General features: G+C 32.0%; 3 protein-coding genes across 4 annotated transcripts; 2 read left to right on the forward strand and 1 right to left on the reverse strand.

Moving 5' to 3' along the window:
* The first annotated feature begins 2,287 nt into the window (after nt 1–2,287).
* Nucleotides 2,288–6,320, forward strand: LOC127259984 (beta-fructofuranosidase, soluble isoenzyme I-like). The gene is made up of 7 exons (XM_051287605.1): nt 2,288–2,734; nt 3,026–3,034; nt 4,068–4,927; nt 5,013–5,174; nt 5,250–5,488; nt 5,587–5,674; nt 5,768–6,320. The coding sequence occupies exons 1-7, from the start codon at nt 2,347–2,349 to the stop codon at nt 5,966–5,968; spliced, it is 1,947 nt and encodes a 648-aa protein (XP_051143562.1). The 5' UTR covers nt 2,288–2,346; the 3' UTR covers nt 5,969–6,320.
* Nucleotides 6,321–8,669: 2,349 nt separating this feature from the next.
* Nucleotides 8,670–11,923, forward strand: LOC127260166 (monocopper oxidase-like protein SKU5). The gene is made up of 7 exons (XM_051287858.1): nt 8,670–9,084; nt 9,581–9,690; nt 9,767–10,037; nt 10,124–10,262; nt 10,344–11,076; nt 11,160–11,441; nt 11,526–11,923. Exons 1-7 carry the CDS (start codon nt 8,950–8,952, stop codon nt 11,623–11,625), a joined length of 1,770 nt encoding a protein of 589 aa, XP_051143815.1. The 5' UTR covers nt 8,670–8,949; the 3' UTR covers nt 11,626–11,923.
* A 3,504-nt stretch (nt 11,924–15,427) lies between these two features.
* LOC127259804 (NAC domain-containing protein 7-like) lies at nt 15,428–19,008 on the reverse strand. 2 transcript variants are annotated; one of them, XM_051287415.1, is made up of 4 exons: nt 18,448–19,008; nt 17,164–17,345; nt 16,756–17,031; nt 15,428–16,241 (listed from the first exon to the last, which is right to left on the reverse strand). In XM_051287415.1, the coding sequence occupies exons 2-4, from the start codon at nt 17,321–17,323 to the stop codon at nt 15,631–15,633; spliced, it is 1,047 nt and encodes a 348-aa protein (XP_051143372.1). In that variant the 5' UTR covers nt 17,324–17,345; nt 18,448–19,008; the 3' UTR covers nt 15,428–15,630. The 2 variants fall into 2 exon arrangements, with proteins under 2 accessions (XP_051143372.1, XP_051143371.1); XM_051287414.1 differs by having other exon boundaries at nt 15,428–16,245; nt 16,760–17,031; nt 18,448–19,000.
* Between the last annotated feature and the right edge of the window lie 6,110 nt (nt 19,009–25,118).

The raw sequence follows: 25,118 nt of genomic DNA on the forward strand, positions 1-25,118 counted from the left end.
TTTTGGCTAGTGTAATGACATTTTTACTCTTATTTTTTTGATATAAAAGTAATCATGTGATGTAAAATAAACGTATTTATGAAAAAAAAAATAAGGTATTTAATGAAATATTTACTTTGTAATTGGACGCCCTAAAATAAAAATGTGTATACTTTCTGAGTGGACGGACGAGGAAGTACTAATCACTCATGAAACAGTTATTTGAAATTTTGAAATAAACTAAAAAATAATATATTAAATACATTTTTTCGAGACAAGGAGTATATATATTTTTAAAAAATTAAAGAGAATAAAATCATCTATTTGTAATAAATAGTTTGAATTATTTATTTTTGAGTGAGCGTGGGTTTGTTCTTTTATTTTAACAAAATAAAAATAAAAATTACTCGTGATTATATATATATTTAACATATCTCAAAACAAGAATTGAATTTGAAAATAGAAATCGAGCTGTGCAGTGATATAATTTATAGTAATGTTGAAATACATAGTTGTTATAACAGATAAAATTATGGGATATCGAAAATTTTATGGTAATAAAGTGACAGTAGATCCAACAATATATGACATATAATACCAAATGGAATTTCAAAGTATTTATTGAATAGAGTTACAAACCACTACTTAGACTATAAATAATTCATTGAGAAAAGGGCAGAGAAATTTCACTCTAAAAAAAAAAAAATTTCAAATACTTTATTTATGTTATTTTTACAATTCTTCTTTAAACAATATCTTTGTAGGTCGCACATTGAATTTTTCAGCAACAACTAAGTATATCTAAAAAATAATTAACATTATTCCACTTTAAACAAAATATTACAATTTTCTTGTAAATAAGTAACAAAAATCCTGCTACATCTAATTTTTTTTTTTTAGTATTTATAATTTTAGATATTTTTATTGTGAGGTATATATATGAAATCTTAAAAGATTGCAAAAAAATAATATTTTTATGTGTTTTTGTTGATTTTTAATTTTTAATTTTTGTGCGTGTGTGTATTTTTATTTTATTTTTACTTTTATTGTCACTTAGATATTTTTATTATATGTGAACACAACTTAATTATATGTTTATTACTAATTTTTAAATGAAATGGCTAATAAAATACAATATTTTAAATTAAAAAAATCCTTTTAAATTTAATATATATTAATAGTATATAACAGTAGTAAAATCATTCTGTAAGAGATAATCAGGTATAGGATAAGCTGATAATTTTTTTATTATTATATATATATATATATAAAAGAGTACTATTTCAATAAATCGGATTAAAAATTGTATAATTAAAATGAAAAGAAGAAAAACTTTATTCCATGTCATTATTGGATCATACCCCATTTATTTAATCACTTCGAAATCAATAGTTGAGATTATACTAACATGATAGGAAATATATATATATATATATTTGGTTGTATCTTCAACATGAAACGCACATTAATTATTTTTATATAAAAAATTATTTATATGTAATTATCATAAATAATTTATATGTAGCTTCAACATGCAACGCAAATAAATTTTGATTTAAATAGTAAATTAAATGTGATTTTTTTACAAGATAAAATCATATATTTAAAAAAGATAGAAAAAAAAATTAATAAAAACATAAGGTTATATAGTAAAAGAGTTTGCAAATTAAAAATAACACCATTTAATATTATCATTTTTAATAAAATTACACCTACTTTATTTCAATTCAAGGTAGTCTTTTGGTGTTTTTTTTTTTTTAGTAAATTCATAAATAATACTACTTCCATTCGACTATTGGGCTCTATTTATTTTTTATGCGTTAATATTTAAATATTAATTATTATATTAAAACGTAGTACAAATTAAAAAAGAAATTATTAGTGTCTTATAATATTTTTAATGTTAAATATAATGACACATGTTAGTAACATTTTATTAATTAGTGATAGTGTATAAAATAATTTTTAGATACAAAAATGTTATATCAATTCCGTAAAAAGAATAAGTCTATAACTTAAAGATAGAAAACATTATTTTTATTTGAAACAGTAAAATCATAAAATGCAATGGATAAGAACACCGACCCGTTGATTCGAGAATATAATAAACGCATAATAATCCAAGATTGGCTTCGAAAAATATGACAAATAAACCCCAAATATATTATTGCTTCTAATTATTGTTGAATAAAAAAATCCAAAATAATCAATTAATTAATTAGTGAAATTATAATTTAGATGGGATCACATGTCATTAAAAATTCATTGTCCATCTGTCCCTCACATACATACTCGCACATGTATGTATATAAATATTTACAGCTTTGAGACTTGTACTAAAACTCCTATCAATACCCCCAACCACCAATGGCCCCCTCCCACGCGCCTCCGCAAGATCTCGAACGCGCCGCCGGGTACGCCCCAATCCCCGGTGGCCCAGAGGCGGAGCAACCAAAGCCCAGAAAGCTCCTCCGATTCACTCCGATACTGTTTTTTCTTTCAATTTCCGCAATCCTTTTGACCTTAAAAATCACGAAAGACCCTTCTCGATCTAATAACCTAAAAAATAGCACCGCCTCATTCTCTCCGGCGACGCCGCTAGCGGAGGCGCCGTCGAGAGGGCCCGCCCAGGGGGTGTCGGAGAAGGTTTTCCGGTCGGTCGCCGGCGGCAATTCCAGCTTCAGATGGACCAATGCTATGCTGACATGGCAGCGGACGGCGTTCCATTTTCAGCCAGAGAAGAATTGGATGAACGGTAATGATTTCGTCTTTTTTTGGGAGGTCCTTGGACTTCGACCTCCAGATAGATCCTAACCGTCCGTCGGGTGGATTTGTACTGGTCCTGGTCGATGTCCGGGAGCTCCCGAGACGAAAAAGCGATTTTGTACACATTTTTGAACGTTGACTCTATTTACTTATTTTCTTAATTATTTTTATAATATTGTTTTATTGAAATGAATTAAAGTTCTGATTATTGTTTTTTTTTTTTTTGTGGGGTATTTTTTAATTCGTTGTGGATCCAATTGGTGGGCTTCTGCTGCAACAGATCCAAACGGTAAGTGGTTATTTTAATTTAATATTTAAATATTTTTATTGCCAAACTAGATTAAATAATTATTTTTTTGTGAAAGGTGTTTGCTTATATTATTGTGGTAATTTAATTAACCTAATTAATAAAATAACACGGCAAATTCTATTTTTTTTATAAAATATTTAATAGAAAAAGTAATAATTTATTGATGCCTTTTCATGATTTCGGTAAGTTAGGGAGTCCAGTGTGTGGCTCAAATTAAAAGCTTTATTCAGAGTATTGCTGATGTGGAATTATTATTAAATATTTTTAATGCAATTATTGGTGCAATAATTCTTGATTGTAGTTGTAGGCCAATCAGATAGGATGGATATCATCACATGTAACATGAGAGTCCCGGGATCTCAGCATCCACGTACATCTACGTGTATGGATGTTGTGGGGCTGGTGCCGGATCCCTGGACCCCACAAAAATTGAGAAAATATCATAATTAAATAAATATTATACTATGCATATAATTTTTTTTTTCCAGTTTCAACATTTTAAATAAAAATAAATAATTATTATAATAATTAATATAAAATATAATTGTTTAATGTTATGATTTCAATCAAAATGGGAAATTATTTTTAAACTGAAATAGATATTTAAATGTATTATTTTTAATAACCACAAAATTTTGATATAAAAATATTATTTATTAATTTAATTTGAAGCCAGCCTAATCCACCACTTTCATTACTTGTCGTGCTACACTTTTCTTATTTGTCAATTTGTATATTTTATTGCATTTTTTATTTCCTAAAATATAGATAATTTGCACACTGCACATTTTATTTAATTGACTGATCTACGCTTACATTTGCGTTATCTTTTTCAACCAAATTTTATTCCAATCTTAATAATTTGAACTTCAGTAACGTGTCAAAAATTGTCACCCTAGTTTAACTTTGAATTGAATTTGGGTAACTAAATATTCAATTTAGGTGTTATATTATGCTTATAACTTCAAAATTTGACAAAGGAGTCCCTAAAGTATTCCGATTATTCAATCAGGTCCCTTATTTCACAAGGGGTGGTATCATCTCTTCTACCAGTACAATCCCGAATCCGCCGTGTGGGGTAACATAGTGTGGGGCCACGCCGTCTCCCGGGACCTGGTCCACTGGCTGCACCTCCCATTTGCCATGGTCCCGGACCAATGGTACGACATCAACGGCGTCTGGACCGGCTCCGCCACGCTCCTCCCGGACGGCCGGATCGTTATGCTCTACACCGGTGACACGGCCGACTTGGTTCAGGTCCAATGCTTGGCCCACCCGGCCAATGTATCCGACCCGCTTCTCCTCGAATGGGTCAAGGACCCGGCCAACCCGGTCCTACTCCCCCCGCCCGGGATCAAGAACGACGATTTCCGTGACCCGACCACCGCGTGGCTCGCCCCCGACGGGCATGCGTGGCGGATAACAATCGGGTCGAAGGTCAACAAAACGGGTGTCTCTATAGTGTACGAGACCCGGGACTTTGTTGAGTATAAGCTCTTGGACGGGTACTTGCATCAAGTCCCGGGTACGGGTATGTGGGAGTGTATCGACTTTTATCCGGTCTCGTTGACCGGGGTCAACGGGTTGGATACCTCCGCAAACGGGGCGGGTATAAAGCACGTTATGAAGACGAGCTTGGACGATGACAAGAATGATTACTATGCGATCGGGACGTATGACCCGATCCGGAATGTATGGACGCCCGACGACCCGGAAAACGACGTGGGCACCGGGCTGAGGTACGACTACGGTAAGTACTATGCCTCGAAGACGTTTTACGACCAAGATAAAAAGAGGAGGATCCTATGGGGTTGGATTAGGGAGACCGACGCCGAGGTTGTCGATGTAATGAAAGGATGGTCGGGTGTTCAGGTATTCGTTTCACTACATTATAAGCACATAGAATTAGTACAAGACGAGCATGGATCGCGATTCTCACGTGCGTGTGTGCTTGCAGTGTATCCCGAGGAGCGTCGTGTTTGACCAAAAGACGGGAAGGAATATCCTTCAATGGCCGGTCGAGGAAGTCGAGAGCTTGAGATCGGAGAGCTTTGAGTTTAAGGATGTAAGGCTCGGACCGGGATCCATCACTCCGGTCACTATCGAAACTATGTCACAAGTAAGTATAGTCCATTCTGAAATTCAATTCGAGCTTCCAAACAATTAACATTGCATTGATCCGAATCGATTGTAGCTCGACATAGAAGCTACCTTCGAGATCGAGAAAGATGATGAAATCGAGGCGGCAATTGAAAACAACGACGGTTATGCGTGCCCCACGAGCGGTGGTGCCGCCACTCGAGGAGTTTTTGGGCCATTCGGAATTATAGTGCTCGCAGACAAAGCGTTGTCGGAGCTTACGCCGGTGTATTTCTACGTGTCCAAAGGGTCTAATGGGAAGACCACGGCGCACTTTTGCGCCGACGAGTTGAGGTTAGTTTCTCGCAACTATTTTAAACGGTCGATGGGTTTTCGCCGCCAACTAGTCTTTCGATTTTTTAACCCATTCCTCGCTCGAGTCGTATTTTTAGATCATCGAAAGCATTGGAGGTGCAAAAGATTGTATATGGGAGCGACGTACCGGTTCTTGATGGGGAAAAGTTTTCCATGAGATTATTGGTATGTACATCGCATCAAATAGTTTTTTTTTATAAAATATTATATCAAATATTTAAATTTTTATTTGACATATAATTACATCTGATCGATCAGGTGGATCACTCGATCGTGGAGAGCTTTGCACAAGGAGGGAGAAGAGTGATCACATCGAGGATCTATCCGACAAATGCCATAGGGAACGCCTCGCGCGTTTACCTATTCAATAACGCGACCCGCGCGAGGGTCACGGCGTCGATAAAGGTATGGAAAATGAAATCCGCGGAGATTCAGCGCTTTCCGTTCGATAAAATTTGATGTGATCATTAACATGTTACTATATTGCTTCCTTCTTTCTTCTTTCTTGATCTCAATTATTGAGTGGTGGAAAATTTATTTTACACCATCCAATCTTCAATTTTTTAGATATATATATATATATATTTTTTATATATAATTTTAGATATTCTTGGTTAGATCATTATTATGTGTATTATTTTTGATGTATTGGGTGTTGTATGAAAAATTATTACATGGAGATGGAGTTGAAATAAGTGGCCCAATTTTCATGGGTCTTGTTTGGAATGTACTTGTACATTATTCTTAATTCAATACAAGTGCTTGTAATATTGATTATTATTATTATTATTATTATTATGGATGCTTGTAATTTTAGTACTCTCAAAATTTAAATTATATACAAAAGAATTGGGATGGCTTTACGAATAATTAAAAAATTATAATATAATGTTTTTTTTCTTTTCTTTTGTTAATTAATTAATATATCATCTGACACCATTTTAAACGATTCAATTTAATATATTCAGTGTGCATAACATAATTATTTACTTTGCTTAATCAATACTTAATTTAAAAGTCAATAATATTGTTAACCAAAAAAATAAACAAATGTTAAAAGCTTAACTCTTGGGCCTACTTAAACTGTTGGAATAAGCCCAGCCCAATACATAAATAATAAATAGGGACTATCAATTATTAAAAATATAGTAAACTATCTTTTTACTTTTATTTTATTTTTAATAGAATATTTATATTTCTTAAATGTCGTCGGGGATCCAAGTAGGCCAACTTTATCAAACGAAACAAGTCTCTATTCATTTTTTAAAAGATAATATTCTATAATAATATTTTGATTTTTTTTTTCTGAAAAAGAATATGAGACACCTTAACTCCTTACCAAAATTTTTACTATTTTACTCAAAATTTAAACTTCCAAATAAACAGACCCTATATAGAATATATTAATTTTAACTTTAAAAAGCCTAATCAAATAAAAAAATTTCATAGGTAGACACCAAACAGAACACAAGAATATGACGTGTCATTATGACCGTTAGAATCAAGACAAACAGACAAATCATGTATTCAGGTCTCATGTGGGGCTGACGTGGAAAGTCCCTGTTTGGATGTGCTTTTTTTTTTTTTAAAAAAATTAACAATTAATTATTTGTTCTCCCTTAATTTTTTGCAGAAATCCTTCATCGGATTTGGGGCTGCCTGTATATGTCTTATTTTATTATATTCTTTATTCAAATTTATCAATAAAAAATATATCGGAAAGCGAAACAAAAAAAAAAAAAAAAAAAAAACGAATCCAAGAAGTGCAATGCACGGCTCCTATATTTCATTTTTAATTCTTGCATATGTCACAAATATATATACAAATAAATATTAATTAGTAGAAGGAAATAAAAGAAAGAAATGGCAAAATGTAGATAGCTAATGTTAATGGTCAAAGTAATGATTTGATGTCATGTGCATGTGCGGGACCACATGGGATTATTGCAACTAATCATGTCTTAGATATAGAATATTTTAGTTACCCGCAATTAATGAATTCATTCAGCTAACCGTGTTTATCTTCGCATTGATTACGCCCAAAATTATGGGCTTGTTCGCTAGCCTTTTTAGATAATATATATATATATATATATATTCTTAAAATATAATCAATTATATATTTGTTTTTATTTAATATATAAAATCTTAAAACTATTTTCATAAAACATCATATTAATACTATTTATTTTCCTTTCATCATTTAAATTTATAGTCACTTTGTCATCCAATTATATTTTCGTTATTCTTTTTTTATACATTTCGATCTAATTTTAGATCCATGCAATCGCATTTACGGGTTCCCATTACTCCAAGTCCCTAGAATTCGTTTCTTCTGCAGGTTTGGTTATGGTTCCATTGATGAATCTTAATTTTTTTTTTGACCTTGAGAGTATTTTAGACTGTACATCCTCTCATTCATCGAAATTATTCTCTTTCAATTGCACATGAGTGATCAGTAGTCCTTGATTGTTATTGTTCAATAGATTATACACAAAACCCAATTTCTCTTTAGCCATATGAATATGATACCATAAAAAATTTTAAATTTAAAAAAATTCAATTTTTTTATTCCCTTTCTCTCAGTCCATTTTCCCCCTAGATACAATATATATATATCAAGCTAACTAAAAATACATATCTCCTATTTCAAATAAACACTATCCAAAAAATATAAAATAAATTATCAAACGTAAGGTAGAAGATACAATATATATTTACCAAATATAAAAGATGCTCCGTACCAACAATTTTTATTCATTTTTCTTAAGATTTGTATATGATCAAATAGATACAATATATGTATTTGCACAATATAACAATAAATAATTTTTGCATGTAATTAAATAATTGTTTCAATTAAAAATATTTCCTTTGAGAAACTAGTAACTAATTATCCCTTCCCATTTACCGATGATTTCCCGCTTATTTTACTATTTCGGAGATGGGGCCCACAATCTGTGCATGTGAGCCAAGTGCAGCAAAACTGAACGTTGCAGCAGCCGCGCTAATGTTGACCTTCTTAGACCAGTAACCGGTTTAGCCGGTTGCATTTCAAAAGTTACTACAATAAATTTTCTCATCGTCTTGCCACCAGTCGACTGACTTACCAAGTGACCGGTAAACAGAGCATCGGCGTCCATCACGCCATGGATTTCTAATATAATAGAGCATGGAGATTTTCAAAATTGGGACCCTTACCACGCCCACGCTCTCTCTGCATTTCGTCCCGCTCTTCAATGGCTCGTTAGGTTCTCGCTTTATTCGGGGAAGGTTAGCAGCAGCAAATTCAGTTCGGAAAGGGCCGTGCAGTTATTATGTAAACTAGGAAAGCAAATCGTATCGAAAAGCTTTGAGATTCTTCACATTTATACGGAATCGTTGTCTAGGGTTTGGATCAGTGTTAAATTTCTTGTTCTGCCTCACAAAGAGAGTGAACGATGGGGGCGATTTGTCTGCTGTATTGGATTTGCTTTTGTTTGGCCATGAGCGGTTGTTTTGGGGACGATCCGTACGCCTACTTCGATATGGAACTCTCGTATATTACTGCTTCGCCATTGGGTGTTCCTCAACAGGTGAGATGATTCGCCCCCAAAAGTTGTATTAATTTTTGGAACAGTGATGGTAGTAGTTGGTATTGATGATTGTTCGTCGTTTCTGTATGCGATTGAGAGAATCTGATTTGGATTACGGTCATTTTTAAAGTTCCGATTTGTTTTTTTTTTCCCACTTTAGGGTTTAATCCGCCCTTTCTCCCAATTTTTCGCCATTCTACTTTTCTGTTTACTTTGATTGTGAATAATGGAAACGTATGAAGTAAATGTTCTTTACCCAAGTCTTTAGCGGTTTTTCTTTTTGCTGTTGAATGTTCGTGAAGAACAGTAAAATTTGCGCACCATCTGTTAGATGAAAGGTTTGTTAAGGTCCCACGTTTGACTGGAATCTTAATCGCTTTTCAATTTATGATTCAGCAGTTTACATTCGATTGTTCTTTCAACTTTGAAGTGATTCTGGCTCAGTTTGTTGGTGTGAAAGAAATGTTGTTGTTAATGGAGATTGCATTTTTTGCAGGTTATAGCTGTTAATGGGAAGTTCCCAGGTCCTGTTATTAACGTGACAACTAACTTCAATGTTGTGGTAAATGTGAAGAACAAGTTGGATGAGAATGTCTTGATCACATGGTATGATCATGCCTCGATTGGAATCGAAATGTTTCTCAGTTAGTGTTGTGATTTGTAACAGAGTAAAATGCTGCAGGTCCGGAATCCAGATGCGTCGTTCATCGTGGCAAGACGGTGTTTTAGGCACAAATTGTCCGATCCCTCCGAAATGGAACTGGACTTATCAATTCCAGGTGAAGGATCAGATCGGGAGCTTCTTTTACTTCCCATCATTGAATATGCAGAGGGCGTCCGGTGGATTCGGTTCTTTTGTTATAACGAACCGTAAGATCATTCCTATTCCTTTCAAGATGCCTGATGCAGATATTGTGATCATGATTGGTGATTGGTATACTCGTAACCATAAGGTGCTCGGCCATTTCTTGTTTTTGCATCTAAGGCATGTTTCGATAGCTATGCAGCAATTCATCTTCGCTGTGTTTAAAAATGTTAGGATCTTCGGAAGGCTCTTGACGATGGGAACTTGTTAGGCATGCCCAATGGAGTTCTCATTAATGGAAAAGGACCGTATAGATACAATGACACGCTTGTCCCCGAGGGCATCGAACATGAGACCATTAATGTTAATCCTGGTAAAGTTCCTACCTAAGATACCATTGTTTGTTGTTGTCGATGCCTTTCATTATTTTCTTACAGCTTATGTGAACTTTCAGGTATGACTTATCGTGTTCGCGTGCACAATGTTGGGGTCTCAACCTGTTTGAATTTCCGAATCCAGAGTCATAATTTGCTGTTGGCAGAAACAGAAGGCTATTACACATCACAGCAGAACTACACCAGCCTCGACATCCATGTGGGGCAGTCGTTCAGTTTCCTTGTCACCATGGATCAGAATGCGAGCTCCGATTATTACATCGTTGCTTCTGCTCGTTTTGTGAACGAATCTCTCTGGCAGAGGGTCACCGGCGTTGCGATACTGCATTATTCTAACTCGAAAGGGAAGGCTGTCGGTCCTCTCCCTGACCCTCCGAACGACGCTTATGACGCATCTTATTCGCTAAACCAGGCGATGTCGATCAGGCAAAATGTGACTGCAAGCGGAGCTCGTCCCAACCCTCAGGGCTCGTTCCACTACGGTTCGATCAATGTCACTGACGTTTACATCCTCCGAAGTCTGCCGCCAGCAGTGATTGACGGGAAGCTACGAGCAACGTACAACGGTATTTCTTTCGTAAAGCCCGATATGCCTATACGGCTCGCAGATGTGTATAAAGTGAAGGGCGCTTACAAGCTCGATTTTCCTAGTAAACCGCTCGATAGGCCACCCCGGATGGACCGATCTATCATCAATGCTACGTACAAGGGATTCATCGAAATAATATTGCAGAACAATGACACCGTCGTCCAGACCTTTCACCTCGGCGGATACTCGTTCTTCATCGTTGGGTACATTCCTACTTGTTGAACGACATACATACTTACGGCATTGTTATTTATTTTATTCTAATGCGATCGATTGTGAATTGTAGGATGGGCTCCGGTGTCTGGTCGGAGAACAGCAGGGGTTCGTATAACAGATGGGATGCGATATCGCGGTCGACCGTTCAGGTGTTTGCGGGAGGGTGGAGTGCAGTTTTCGTGTCTTTAGACAACGTGGGCGTGTGGAATCTTCGGACGGAGAATCTTGACCGGTGGTATCTGGGGCAAGAGACGTACATGAGGATCGTGAACCCTGAAGACGATGGCTTCAAAACAGAGCTGCCGGCGCCGGACAATGCTCTCTACTGCGGCGCCCTGAGCAAGATGCAGAAGTGTGTATTAATCATATATATATATATATATATAGTCTGATCTTTGTTTAATTTGATCATTTGTTAATTTGTGTTTTACTGCAGGCCTCAGAAACTGTTGACATCGTCATCGTGGAGGTTGTCTTTAATCTGGAACGTGTTGGCGATTGCTACGTTGATGGTGATGCAGATTCTGCATTTTTAGATGGTCTGGTCTGGTCGGGTATGTTGCATCTGATGTGGACCGTTGGGTTGGATTGGATTGGATTGGATTGAATTAGGGTGTGTGGTTTATGGTTAGATTAGGTTTTGTTTTCTTGGACATGGATGGTATCCGATTCAATTTCTTGGATGGGCCAGCCCCATTGTTATTCTTTTCTTTTTTCCTTTTTGGTTTTACACTCGATCGAGATGTTATTTGTCAATTGTGAAGGTAGCAGCAGCAACACCCACTTTTTTAATATTTGTATCGAAATCAAATACTAGACTCCATTTTTATTTAATACCATGTTGACTGGGTCTAAAGTTGTCATTTGCATTTGAGAGTATGAGTTTAATTATGAGGTGAATTGGGGCGTAATGTTGGTAGCGATAATGGGTCGGGTCCTACCAGATTTGAGACCCCACCCAAATATTTTGTAAGATCCTAGACTCAAATCAGGTTGACCCAACTGGATCTATTTGATGAAGACCTGACCTGCGGACCCAAATATTTGTGGGTCGGGTACAACATAAAATCCAGGATCCCACTCCAACCCGAATATATATATATATTTTTATTTTATTAGACCCGATTTTATATTCAAATAAGTGAACCCAATCTTAATTAAATAAATTGGGTCAGGATCTGTGAGTCTATCCTAAATGTTGAAAACATTTTATTAAATATTTATTGCAAACTTAGACTAGATTATGTTGATTTATTTATTTATTATTTATAATTTAAGGAATTTTTGCCGTGAGACATTGTGAAAATATTAGAACCTGCCATTTTGGATTGATCCGATTTTTTCGCACAGGGCTGGCTGATTCGAGTCAAATTCTTGTTGGGTAACATTTGTCTGGTTTTAAATTGAGAATATATAAATGTGAATTCTTCTACTTTGTATAAAATTCTTTTGTTGATTTATTTTATTATAAGTATTATCTATTATTATACATGAGATACTAATATTTATTAATTTACATTAATACATTAATATGGAACAAAAAGAACACAATATAATATAGAATGGATAAGGGATGAACATTATATATATATATATATATCGTATGTATATACTGTGATGGGAAGTAGGGAGACATGCATGCGCTGTCTCCCTTGTGGCTGCCACACTTATTATTTAATTTATTAATATAAAAAATATATATTTATTTATTTATAGCATGCAAACTAATCACTGCACATTCGAGGATTTGTTTTTTGTTTGTATTCACACTAATTATTTTTTTATAAGAAAACATAAAAATACAAGAAGAACTGTATGCATTATTATTATGATTTTAAAATTAATCTATTTATGAAGCATTTATTATCATTATTAATTATTTGACAATTTAGATGAAGCAGAATATATGATTTATTTTATTTTATTTTATTTTTTCGAACAAAAATTAATTAATTAATAATGATGCGGCATCGGATGCATGTAATGCTTTCTTAGTACTCAATCTATTTTTTGCGCATGCAGAAATTAATATTGCAGATGCAATTGGATATATATATATATATGTGTGTGTGTGTGTGTGAGGTATGCAATAAATGCATCAGTGTTTGCGGAGATTAAGGATCATCTGTATATATATAGTCGTAGGTCGTAATGGGAAGTGTTTGTTCTGGCTTCTGATATATGTTGGAAATTCATTCTAATATATATATATATATATATATATTGTTTATTATTGTATGTTTATAATATATTCTACACAATAAAAAACACAAACAAACAGAGGAATTATATATTATGGGGGCGAGTTGTAGGATGCGTCGACCAATGCATGCAGGTAATTACTGAATACTTGTTTATTATATTTTTTATTTTTGAATTTGTAATATTTCAGTAAATTGAAATTAGAAAATTTCTTAGAGAAAAAAAAGAAAAATGTATGTAAATAATGGAAAATTAGCTTTGGAACTTGGGATTTAGTTTTAATTGTATATATTTTTTTAAATAGTATTTTTATTTTAGCTTATTTAAAATGTTAAAAAAAAAAGAAAAGCGTTGAATGTAATTATTTAAGAATTTTTATTAATAATACTCTATATTAATAAATGTATAAATAATTTTCAATTTATATATTGACACAACCTATTTCATAATTTGTCTCATCAGTATTCAGTCATTTCCCAAACAACATATACTCTATATTATTAATTACATCATTGTTTATATAATATAAATAAATATTTTGCATATAAATAAATATTTTCAATAGTAGAAGACTTTTAAAAAGGACCAAACAAACACACACTAAATATTTTAATATAAAGGTGTAGATAATGTATTTCATTATTATATGATCAAACTACGTACTAAATTTTTGTACAATCTCATATTAAACACTAAATATGGAATTATGTAAAATGTGTTACATTATATATATAGTTTGTTCTTTAGTATTTAAGATTTGTTGGAATTTTTGTCGTCAGTCATTGGAAATTATAAAAGTATTTTGAAATTTGTGATTGCTTTTAGATAAAATTATTTTTTATTAATTTTAAAATATTTTTTTAAAGAAAATAGAAATATATTTTTTAAGAAAAAAAAAAAAGAATATATATATATATAGTTGAAAATAGTGTAAGGGTGAAAGAACAAAGTGAAAATATGTTGAATCGAATAATCGAGCAATGCCTAATTTTGTAAGTCAAGATCAGTTCGAAAATGATTCTACTTGAAACATACAGTAAGTAATATTATTGTGTGGGAACAAAAAATGTCCTTGGAGCATAACATATATATATATATGTATGTATAATTATTATTATAAGAATGACAATGGAGGAGGTCGTCGATCAAGTTTACTTATTTGTAAAGGATAAGAAAACCCTTTTGCACATGACATGAGCCACCTTTTTCAATATTACAACCTTTTATTTAATTATATATACATATTCATTCTTACTTTAATTTGTATGTATATATATATGTATCTATATTTGTATGTGTGTGTATATACACACCAACTTCCATTACAGCAAATACAACCCTTTCAAGTGAAGTCATATATACATACATACATATATATATCTATATAAGTTTGTTTGTTAGACGATGATGTAAAGAGAAATATATATATATATATATATGTGTATAACATCATCGATCACATCACTATCACAGAGATGAATTAAAACTGTGACCCAGCAGCGTATATATATTCATTACAAAACCCTACTCAGAAAATGACATTTCTTAGGACAATAATAAACCCTAGCTATCTACCTAGTCCTAGGTAGGAACAAGTGATATACACACATATATATATATATATATATAAATATCCACAAATTCTAAATCATTTTTCCCTATTTTAGCTAAACTCCTTCATTTTCAAAATGTCCTAAACAAAGATATTACAAAAAAATAAAAAGGTTTTTTGGTTGTGATTTGAAACCAAGTTTTAATTTGATTTTTTTTTTTTTTTTATTTTTGTAATAGTTTATAGGAATAAATATTACTATATTTTTATTTAAAACTATATACATCATAAATAATATATTTCAATTTCAAATAAAAAATTAGGACAGCCGCTTCTAAATCTTGAATATTAAAAATAAGGCAATTCCATACTAAGATATGATCTGATATTAATTAAATAATTAATTAACCCCACAGTTTATAACATAATAAACACCACTGTGGTTGTGGTAATAGAAACTCGATCATATGATCACAAGAATTACACCACATACACATATTTGTATACATACATATATATGTATGTATGTATGTATGTATGTATGTATGTATGTATAATGTATGTATATCCTCAAACTACTAGGGTTTTCTTCTCCTCTTAATTTAATTAATAACATCCATCCATCGTCCTATACATTGCTGTTTTTCTTCTTCTTAATTTCTTTTAGCAGATCAATAGTTAGGTTATTATATGTTTCTTCAATATTTATTATATACAATAACACCAAATTAATAATCTTCCCTCCCACACAATATATATATATATATATATATATATAAAGACTCCATCACTTCCACAAATCCATGGAGGACGAAGTCGACGCCGCCGCCGTCGCCGCACCGTTATTATTAACGTTATTGTTATTATTGTTGTCGATATTATTCGCCTTATTGTCATCGAACGCTTCGCTCTCCTTATTCGCATCGTGGCTGAGCTGCGAAGCGACGAACTTGTCGAGAACCCTCCAATCGGTGACCTGATCCGCGAAACTCGATTCGTGATCGAGCAATGTTGTCGTTGTGTGGTGCACATTGGTGAGATTTAGGACAGTGTTGTAAGAAGGCATCATTTGGCTTGGCTGCTGTTGTTGCTGCTGCTGCTGCTGATGATGATGATGAATCATTTTAGGGCTTTCTAGAAGGGGCAGCTGGAGGAAGTGATCTGGCGGGACGGGGTATTGCAAGTCCATCGATGACGATGATGACGACATCTCCTTCTTACATGAGTAGGGAAGAGAGTAGGTAAGAGAGTGGTGGTGGTGGTGGTGGTGGTGCTTCGGAGAGTCCATCTCGGGCATGAACGAGACATGATCGTCGTACCATATTGGCGAATCATGCTCGCTTAGCTTCCTCATCGTCGCGATTCTTTTCTTGAACACTCTACACACAACCCATCCTTCTTCCTGTCCAAAAAAATTCTTCATTAATTTGGACAAGAACAAAAGCATTTCATTAATTAAAACACAATACATACTATAATCGATCTCTATCACATAATTTATATTAAGACATTACATATATAGATAAAACACAACGCATGCAAATAATCTATACAACATATGCTGTTATATTGTATTTGGTGTGCTGAGTAAGGTAATCAGCACAGTGTTAATTATCCCAATTCTGCATCCTAACATGTCCATATAGAGTTAACTATTAGTCAATAGTAATTTTTTTATCGACTATTTTTATGAATATAATTTATTTTCTTACAAATAGACAAGAATGTAATGATTCTCACAGCTAGCCTTGCCATGCCCTAAAATGGGATGGACCTTAAATAGCTAGTTGGAGGACCATTGTATTCAACGAGTAATAAATTCGATCGACAATTCGACTAGTGAATGAATGAAAATGAAGTTTTGGATGATTCTTGGACAATAATAGTATGCAAGAATTTCATTAATTAGTACTTGCCTGAGGTGTTCCATTTTCGTCGGTCTCAAGGCGATACTCGTGCATAATCCAGTCGGACTTCTGCCCGTTCGGAGCCCTTCCTTTGTAGAACACTAAAGTCTTTCTCATCCCAATTAGGTCGTGCTTCGAGTAGATCGCCTTGTCCCTCCCCGTCGCCTTCCAAAACCCGGCTGTCGTCGCTCGATTCGTGCGCGTCCCTGTCGGGTACTTCTTGTCTTTATGGCTGAAAAAGTACCATTCATTTTGCTCTTCTGTTCCTATTCTGCATAGCTCTTTCGAATATTTTCGAAAATAACAAAAAAAAAATTGAAAAAATGAAAGCTTTGAATGATTCCTTCATTCCTATCTTGTTTAATTCAATTTTGTTCGATGAAAATGAAGTTAATTAGATATATACTACTTACCTTGAAGATCCCACGGCTCGATTTTGTAAAGATCGACATCTTTTATTACATCTATTTCGATGCATCGGGAGGTGATCTTCCTTCTTAGATAGTAATCGACGAGTTCTTCATCAGTCGGATGGAATCGAAAGCCCGGAGGAACTTGCGTGAACGTATTCATAATCTTCTTATATGATTAAAACCTACAATTGATCATGTGTAAATCGTAAGAGCAAAAATTTAATCGACTATTGTAATTTGTAGATAAATTTGTTGAAGAAATTGATGTGTACTGTTAGAATTAATTAGATCGAAACATGTCAAAACACGTTGTGTGGATCAATGATTTCAGACAAAATATTACAATTGATTTCAAGAATCCTTAAATTCTAAAGCAAAATGATTGATATCTTTAGTGGTCTGCCAATAAACAATGTGAAAGACCACAGTGAAATGTAATTCTTCACTATACAGCATCAAAATCTAAAACAAAACCCTAATTAATAAAAGGCAACTTATAAATATATACATATGATAGGTCTCACTAGATGTATAGTCTTCGTCTAGAAACTTGTCGAACACAATCATTGATGTCGAGAAGCATGCAATCATGAGAAGAAAATTAAACCAGATGTTCAATGAGAATAAAATAAAATAAAATAAAATAAAATTCCACAAACAAAGAGATTTTCCCATGCAAAACATGGAATTATAGTGAATGATTCAGTGTGATTGCATATATAATAAAATGATAAGACATTAATTTAGGGATAGTGGCGATGGGGTCATGTAAATAATAAATGGCAGAAATTATGACATGTGATATATATTATTATTATTATTAATATAACTAGTTAATTATGATGGTAAATTATTAATTAAAGTGTGGATATATGATCATATCATATCATATTGTTTTAATTTCTCACTATAGACTACTCTTAGGTGTCACTAAAAGAGAGCTAGCTAGCTGCAGTGACATTTCAGGCAAGCAAAAGGGTTTAGCAGACAAACATCCCTTTTCTTGTAAGAAAATATTTCTGCCATCATTGGATTGGATGGATCCAAACAGATCAGATCACAAACTTTTTTTTTTTTTTTTTTTTTTGGGTTTTAATCTATCACTCCTCCATCGATGTAAGAATTAATTAGCTTCAAGATTGCAAACACACAGACAAACACATATAGAAAACCCTAATTTATTTATTTTTAAAATTATTCACAGAGGCAGGCTAACATGAGGAGAAATTAAAGTAAAATTGCTGAGGGAGAATCAACGAGAAAAAAAAATTAAAAAAATCAAACCTTGAAACCACAATATTTGTGCTGAATCTGGAGAAGAATCTGGCTCTTCTGAAGCAACTTCGGATTTGTCGAGAAATGTAAAATAATTTTTTTTTTTTTTAAAGAAAGAAAAAAAGAGCCCCCCTTTTGAATCGATGGAACAAAAACAATAATAAAGCAGGGCCCAAATCCCAAGAATATTCCAAAACTAGTTGTGGGAAAGTACTAAGAAACAAGACAGCTAGAGGACAAGACAAGACACGACAGGACAAGCAGCAGCAGCAGCAGCATGTGTCCAAACGAGGAGAGGTCAATTGTTCGATCGATCTCCCCTCCTTTCTGCACAGATAAAATTTGTCTTCCAATCCCTAAACTGCTCGAATTCTGATTCTGATTTTGCCTTCGATTATAATGAAGAAGATGAGAATATATATATGTATGTATGTATATGTGGGATCAGATTGGGAGCTATGGAATTAAGAAGAAGGAAATGTAGAAAAGTGGAGCAAGGGAAGAATGGGAGACGAATGGAGATGTGTATATATAATGACAAATATACTCTACTGCCTCCCACAAACCTAAAACATCTCGAGAGAGAGAGAGAGAGAGAGAGAGAGAGAGAGAGAGAGAAAGAAACCCTAATGATTAAAAGGGTGGGTTATTCTGTTGTAGGTTGATTAATTAGAGATGGATGTGTATTGAATAATATATATATAAAAGTTAAATTATTATGATTATTATTTCTTAATTACACACACATATAATATATATATATATCTCACTGTCAATAGTGAGCTGAATTGTTGGGAAAGGTTTGTGGTGGCGCAAAAATGGCAGTGAAGCCAGAGGTCGGAGCTGCGTGTGGGTAACCGCCACCTCCTCCGCCACCCGCCACTGATTGAGACCCCTCCCTCCTCCTCCTTCCTCTCTCTCTCTCTCTCTCTCTCTCTCTCTCTCTCTCTCTCTATATATATATATTTGTATGTATGTATATATTAATATAGAGAGAGGGACTTACAAATTTGAACTTTTGTGCAATGTCCAAGCTTCAAGCACAATTGGGGTTCCATACTAGGGTTTGTTAATTGTGTGTTTTAACTATTTGTATATGTAATTTTTAATTTATAACTCTCTAAAGCAAAATAGTAGTAGAATATAATATTTACAATATGTTAAATATATACTCTGACAGTAAGTATACAATTACTTTTGTTAAAAAATAAAAATATTTTAATTATAATAGATAGTTAAAAAATAATATAAATGTATTGCCCTTACTTATTATTATTATTATTATTATTATTATTATACATGTATAAGTATTGTAATTATATAATGGTAAATATGTAAACAAAAAGAGATTGTATTGAATAGTAAGGTCACAATATTAAAAAATAAAATTTATATATTGTTACTTACGATATAGACGAAAATTGTAAAATATATATGTATTCATGTGATGAAAGAAATATATGTTTTAGTTCAAACATATTTTATATGACATTTAAAAAAGTATATTTGTAATATCTACATTTTTAAATTACGGATTTATTAATTACCAAGATTGTGTTTTGGTACATGATTCGATTCCTTGAGTAAAAGAAAGTTCAAAAATTTAAGATTTAGATTTAATTAGGGAAACTGAAATGATGAATAGTTTGATTTAGTTTTAAAATTTGTAGGGGTGATTATAAAACAAGTCTAATTTGATGTCTCCAAACAATTTCTTTGTTTGCCTTTGTGTTAACCATTTTTTCCTTTTTTGCAATTGCAATTAGGGTCTACTAGCATTGCCCTAAACATCATTTGTTTCATTATTTTTGAGATAGGAAAGTAATAAAAAGATGTTAGTTAATAGTTATCCCATTTAATTATTGTATTAAGGGTTCAAATTAAGTTAACAAATTTTAGAATTATATGGGCAAGGGAGACATCATCAAAAAGCAAGTGTTTCTTGAGAGGTCCTGGACCTTCCGGCACCAGATGGATCCACACCATATAAGCTTTTTTTTGGAGCAAGAATGTTACGGATCATCCGGCGCTCCGCTCCCAGGACCTCCCAAGAATCAAGCTACTAAACAAATTTACCGAATATTCAATTTTCATTTAAACATTAGCTTTATTATTTTTAGTTTTATGTAAAAATAGCCAATATCAGAAAAATTATTATTTTTTTTAATTGAATAAATAAATAAATAAAAGTATGTTGGATAGACTCACCCACAAGACACCAAAAAGTGTCCAATAAACTATTCTTACAGCCCCTTTTTTTGAGGGCTATGATGACTTAATGGAACAGTCTCGTACCTCACCTTATTCTCATTCTTAAATCAACATTTTTATTTATTTATTTATTATTATTGTTATTATCAATATTAATTAGATAAATAAGATGATGATCCAATCGTATTAAATTGAATTGAATTGAATTAATTATATGTTGTACTATTAATTATTTTTAAACAATGCAAGTAACAATATATATATATATATAATATTATATATATGGAATGTACCAAACCCGAAGTCGTAAAGGCAAGAATCCATCTGTCCTAATGAGGCAAAAGTGGGGCCCTACCATTTTTAACGTGGGCCCCAAATGCGCACGTTGCACACTCGAGTAAGTGTTCCCCATCCATCATATCAAGTAGTATATTTTTAATTAAATAAATGAATAATACAAAATAAATGTAGGGTAGGGAAGGTGGTGAAAAAAGGGGGGGTTGTAACTTTGGTGCGTGTTGTTGGTTATATGTTAATCATTGTAATTAATTAGAATATATATATATATATATCAATATTAATTGTTGAATATAATATAATATAATATTTTGTGGTCATTAATTCCAAGTGGTTAGCTTGTTAACTATCTCAATTATTACCACCATCATTATTCCACCCATTTATATTTATATTTGTAATTTTAATTTGATCATGTTTTGTTTTTTGGTGGCCATCTTTTGTCTTCATACGTTTGCTCATGGTCTCCACATATAAACTACTCATCTCTCTCTCTCTCTCTCTCTCTCTCTCTCTCTCTCTCTCGATTTTAATTATAACCCTCAATTTATAAATATGATAGATGATAATTTCTTAATTACATTACATTAGTCACACTTATATTGGCTCAATAACCACCCCAAATTAAAAGCATGGCTACAAAATTTTAGAGAGAGAGAGAGAGAGAGAAATGTGAAATATTGAATGATTGAGGATATATGGTATGTTAGGATCGTCAGCAATAAGCTTCACACCACCACCGACTCTCATCATTATAAACATATATATATATATATATAACACTCACTCACTCACTCTCACACAGTAACACACACATAGATATATGTCTCTTCGATATATATATATATGTATATATGTAAGTCATCATCATGTACTTTTGATCATCACTATATGTAAATGTATCTTAAGTGGTTATAATGAATTGATTTTTCTTTCTATCTGACAATGTATGTATAGATAATGTAATTCAAAAAATAAATTTGATATTATTGTGTCAATGATATTTAATTGTTTCATCATTTAAATAGAATTTTGGAGGTTTTGGGAATATATAATCAAAATTAAATATTTGATGTCATAAAAATGTTATATAGTTACTAAATAATGTCAAATTTTCTAAAAGTATCTATGTAAATAAAATCATAATTCAACAAGTTATTGTACCAAAAATTATTTTAGCATGAAACACACTTGTATATCTATATAGTTATAATCACATTCATTTGCTCCATTAATTCTAATTACTAATTTAATTTCAAGTTTCATCCCATTTTATTATTTTGTCTTCTTAAAATCAATTTGCTAGTTAATTAATAATTCATTCTACAACCATCTCCATTTTAATTTTTTAAGTTGTAAAAAATTTCATATCACAATTTAACTCACATATACATTATGTGTATGTATACATGCCATTGTATCTTAACAAGAGAGATAATTGTCACAAATCTAATTAAATAAAAGAGATGAATTATATATGTTAGAATACGAAACCAAAAGAAATTATACATATTCATTAATAGTTAATTTTACAAACAACATAAATAAGTATAATACTATAATTACAAAATATATTTCAAACATATAGCCTAACAATTAATATTGTGAGCTAGGGTTACATTGCATGTAACAAAATTTAAGGGGGGAAATTTATAGTAACAACTAAAGCAACAAAAGAACAAAGCGATCATCCCACATCATAAAAAATAAAAAAAAAACAAAGTGATCACAACATGAACAAATGAGAAAATTTACATTCTTAAAACATAATAACAATAATAAAATCAAGCAAAATAAAAAGCAAAAGTCGAGACTATTGGAATTCGGAAAGGCCCTTTGATGCATCATGCTTAAAAATCAAGAAAACGACTTTAAAATGAAGATTAAACACCAAAATTTGATAGATTTCATCTTTGATAATTATAACTTACCATAGTTATTGTTTGGCATTTGATATCATTAAAAAGATGTATTGTTTATTATATGTAGGGAAATATATACTCATTGTTCATGTGCATGGCGGCATATATATATATATACACATACATACATAGATAGCAATTACAGAGTATTAGGACAGTACAATAATATGTAACGTATAATATATTAGATATAAATTTATAGTACACATATAAAATAGAACTATAACGCATACTAATATACTTTATACAACATGTGATGTATATTTTATATTTTTGTGTGTTACTTATATATTATTTTACATATATTTATTGAAATAATCAGTATAGTATTGATAAAATATCAATCGACACCCTAATCAAAACCTACATAAATAACATAGACACTTAGGAATAGTAGATAAATTCCACCTAGATTTAAATAAATTTGTATTAGGAAAAATTCTAACAACATTTAAATATTCACTTTGCTCTATCCATAAAGGAGAAAATTAAATTCGAAAGAGAAATCAACAACTAAAATCATTAATTGCTCGGAATATATTTACATATATATATATATATATTATTCCAATGTGAAAAGATGATGAAATTTCATATCAACCCTATTAAATTTGTTAATCCCACAATTAAATTTGTTTGATTTGTATTGTGTATCTAAACACTTATAGAATGCAATATTTTATAAGAATAAAAAATTTATTTTTATAGAGAATTTCATGGAAAATTAAAGAAAAAAACCTAACAGTGATTAATTCAATCTTAAAAAATAAAAAACTTTTATATAATTTAAAATATAATGTACTACTACCATCTGCTTTCACTTTTAATATTGAATATATCAATATTTTAAAAATTACTTTATTTATAAACTGTATTTAAAGAAAAAAAAAACTGTCTAAATGCAGTTGATAAAATCATTTTAAATAATAAAGATAGAATTGTCAATGATTATAAAAATTATACTAGTGTTTAGAAAATCAAGTCAAAAACACTGTTATGAATTATGTAGCAACAGAGGGACTAATTTCGTAGCAAACAAAAATAGTTTTTGATTATTTATTTATTAATTGTTCAATGAGGTTAAACAGATGTGGGCCCGCAATATCTCATCATGACGTGTCGATATTTAAGTGGCTGAATTCGGCAGCAACCAATAAGGTTGCGGCATCCGTACTAAATAGTGTGGGTCCCATAACGATATCAGCATCGACGGCCTACCTACTCCTCATCTGCTCCTCTACATACGCAGTTTGGGTCCCACACCGAGGTCGCTATTGGGTGCTTCCCAAGTCAAAACCCCTAGCGAAAGGACGATTATGCCCTCACGGCTGACAATGATTATTGAAGATATACTGCTGCAATTATTTATTGATTGTTTTATTTACTTTGCGAATAAAATTATTACTACTTCCTAACTATTAACTAATTATTGAAATTTTTGTACATTATATAAATTTGGTACTAATATAATAAAATTTCTAATGGGAGATATTATTATATATTAGGGACAGGATATATATGATGCCATAAGATTAAATTTTGATTAATGGTATAAATTGTAGGTGTATTAAATATATATATATGTTGTGATTATTATTATTATTATAGGCTAAAATCAATGATATGTGCTGTGTAAACTATTATTATATATTGTATTTATATTAATAAATAATTAAAAAAAACAATTTAAAAATATAGATAAAGAAAGCCCATCAAAAGAAAATAATACTAGTTTCTTGTCCGATTTAATGGAAGGCCTGCAGACATTGTGCAATGTACGAGTAGCCCACTGTTATCCTTTGGGTTTAGCAGCCCAAATCAAAGGATGGGTTTACTTTTTACCCTTTTTTTTTTTGTGATAAAATAATTTCAATAAAAGAAAAAAAAAAAAATAATTTTGGTCTCAATATAACCAAAATTTATCAATTTTGGTCACAATATAAAAAACTCATCAATTTTGGTCCCAATATAAACAATTTCAATCAATTTTGGTCCCATTATAAACAATTTTTATCAATTTTGGTCTCATCGTTAAAAAACTAACGGAAATTGCTGACGTGGACATGAACGGAGGTGACGTGGAGGTTGACCTGAAAAGTACACGGTCATGTTGTTACATGGCCATGTATATTTCAGTGTATAATTATACATGGCCATGTTGTTACACGGTCATGTACAATTATACACGACCATGTATATTTCAGTGTATAATTATACATGGTCATGTACAATTATACACGGCCATGTTGT

Source organism: Andrographis paniculata, unplaced genomic scaffold, assembly GCF_009805555.1.
Source record: "Andrographis paniculata isolate CXL003 unplaced genomic scaffold, ASM980555v1 Contig60END, whole genome shotgun sequence".
In the NCBI taxonomy this organism is placed as follows: domain Eukaryota; kingdom Viridiplantae; phylum Streptophyta; class Magnoliopsida; order Lamiales; family Acanthaceae; genus Andrographis; species Andrographis paniculata.

Excerpts from the sequence above, each read along its gene's own strand:
- LOC127259984 (XM_051287605.1), top strand. The coding sequence starts at position 2,347 with ATGGCCCCCTCCCACGCGCCTCCGCAAGATCTCGAACGCGCCGCCGGG. Across the intron at positions 5,175-5,249 it reads CTATCGAAACTATGTCACAA|CTCGACATAGAAGCTACCTT; the intron begins GTAAGTATAGTC and ends AATCGATTGTAG. Across the intron at positions 5,489-5,586 it reads TTTTGCGCCGACGAGTTGAG|ATCATCGAAAGCATTGGAGG; the intron begins GTTAGTTTCTCG and ends TCGTATTTTTAG.
- LOC127260166 (XM_051287858.1), top strand. The coding sequence starts at position 8,950 with ATGGGGGCGATTTGTCTGCTGTATTGGATTTGCTTTTGTTTGGCCATG. Across the intron at positions 9,085-9,580 it reads CATTGGGTGTTCCTCAACAG|GTTATAGCTGTTAATGGGAA; the intron begins GTGAGATGATTC and ends CATTTTTTGCAG. Across the intron at positions 11,442-11,525 it reads GCCCTGAGCAAGATGCAGAA|GCCTCAGAAACTGTTGACAT; the intron begins GTGTGTATTAAT and ends GTTTTACTGCAG.
- LOC127259804 (XM_051287415.1), bottom strand. The coding sequence starts at position 17,323 with ATGAATACGTTCACGCAAGTTCCTCCGGGCTTTCGATTCCATCCGACT. Across the intron at positions 17,032-17,163 it reads CGAGCCGTGGGATCTTCAAG|AGCTATGCAGAATAGGAACA; the intron begins GTAAGTAGTATA and ends AATATTCGAAAG. Across the intron at positions 16,242-16,755 it reads AAATGGAACACCTCAGGCAA|AAGGATGGGTTGTGTGTAGA; the intron begins GTACTAATTAAT and ends TTGGACAGGAAG.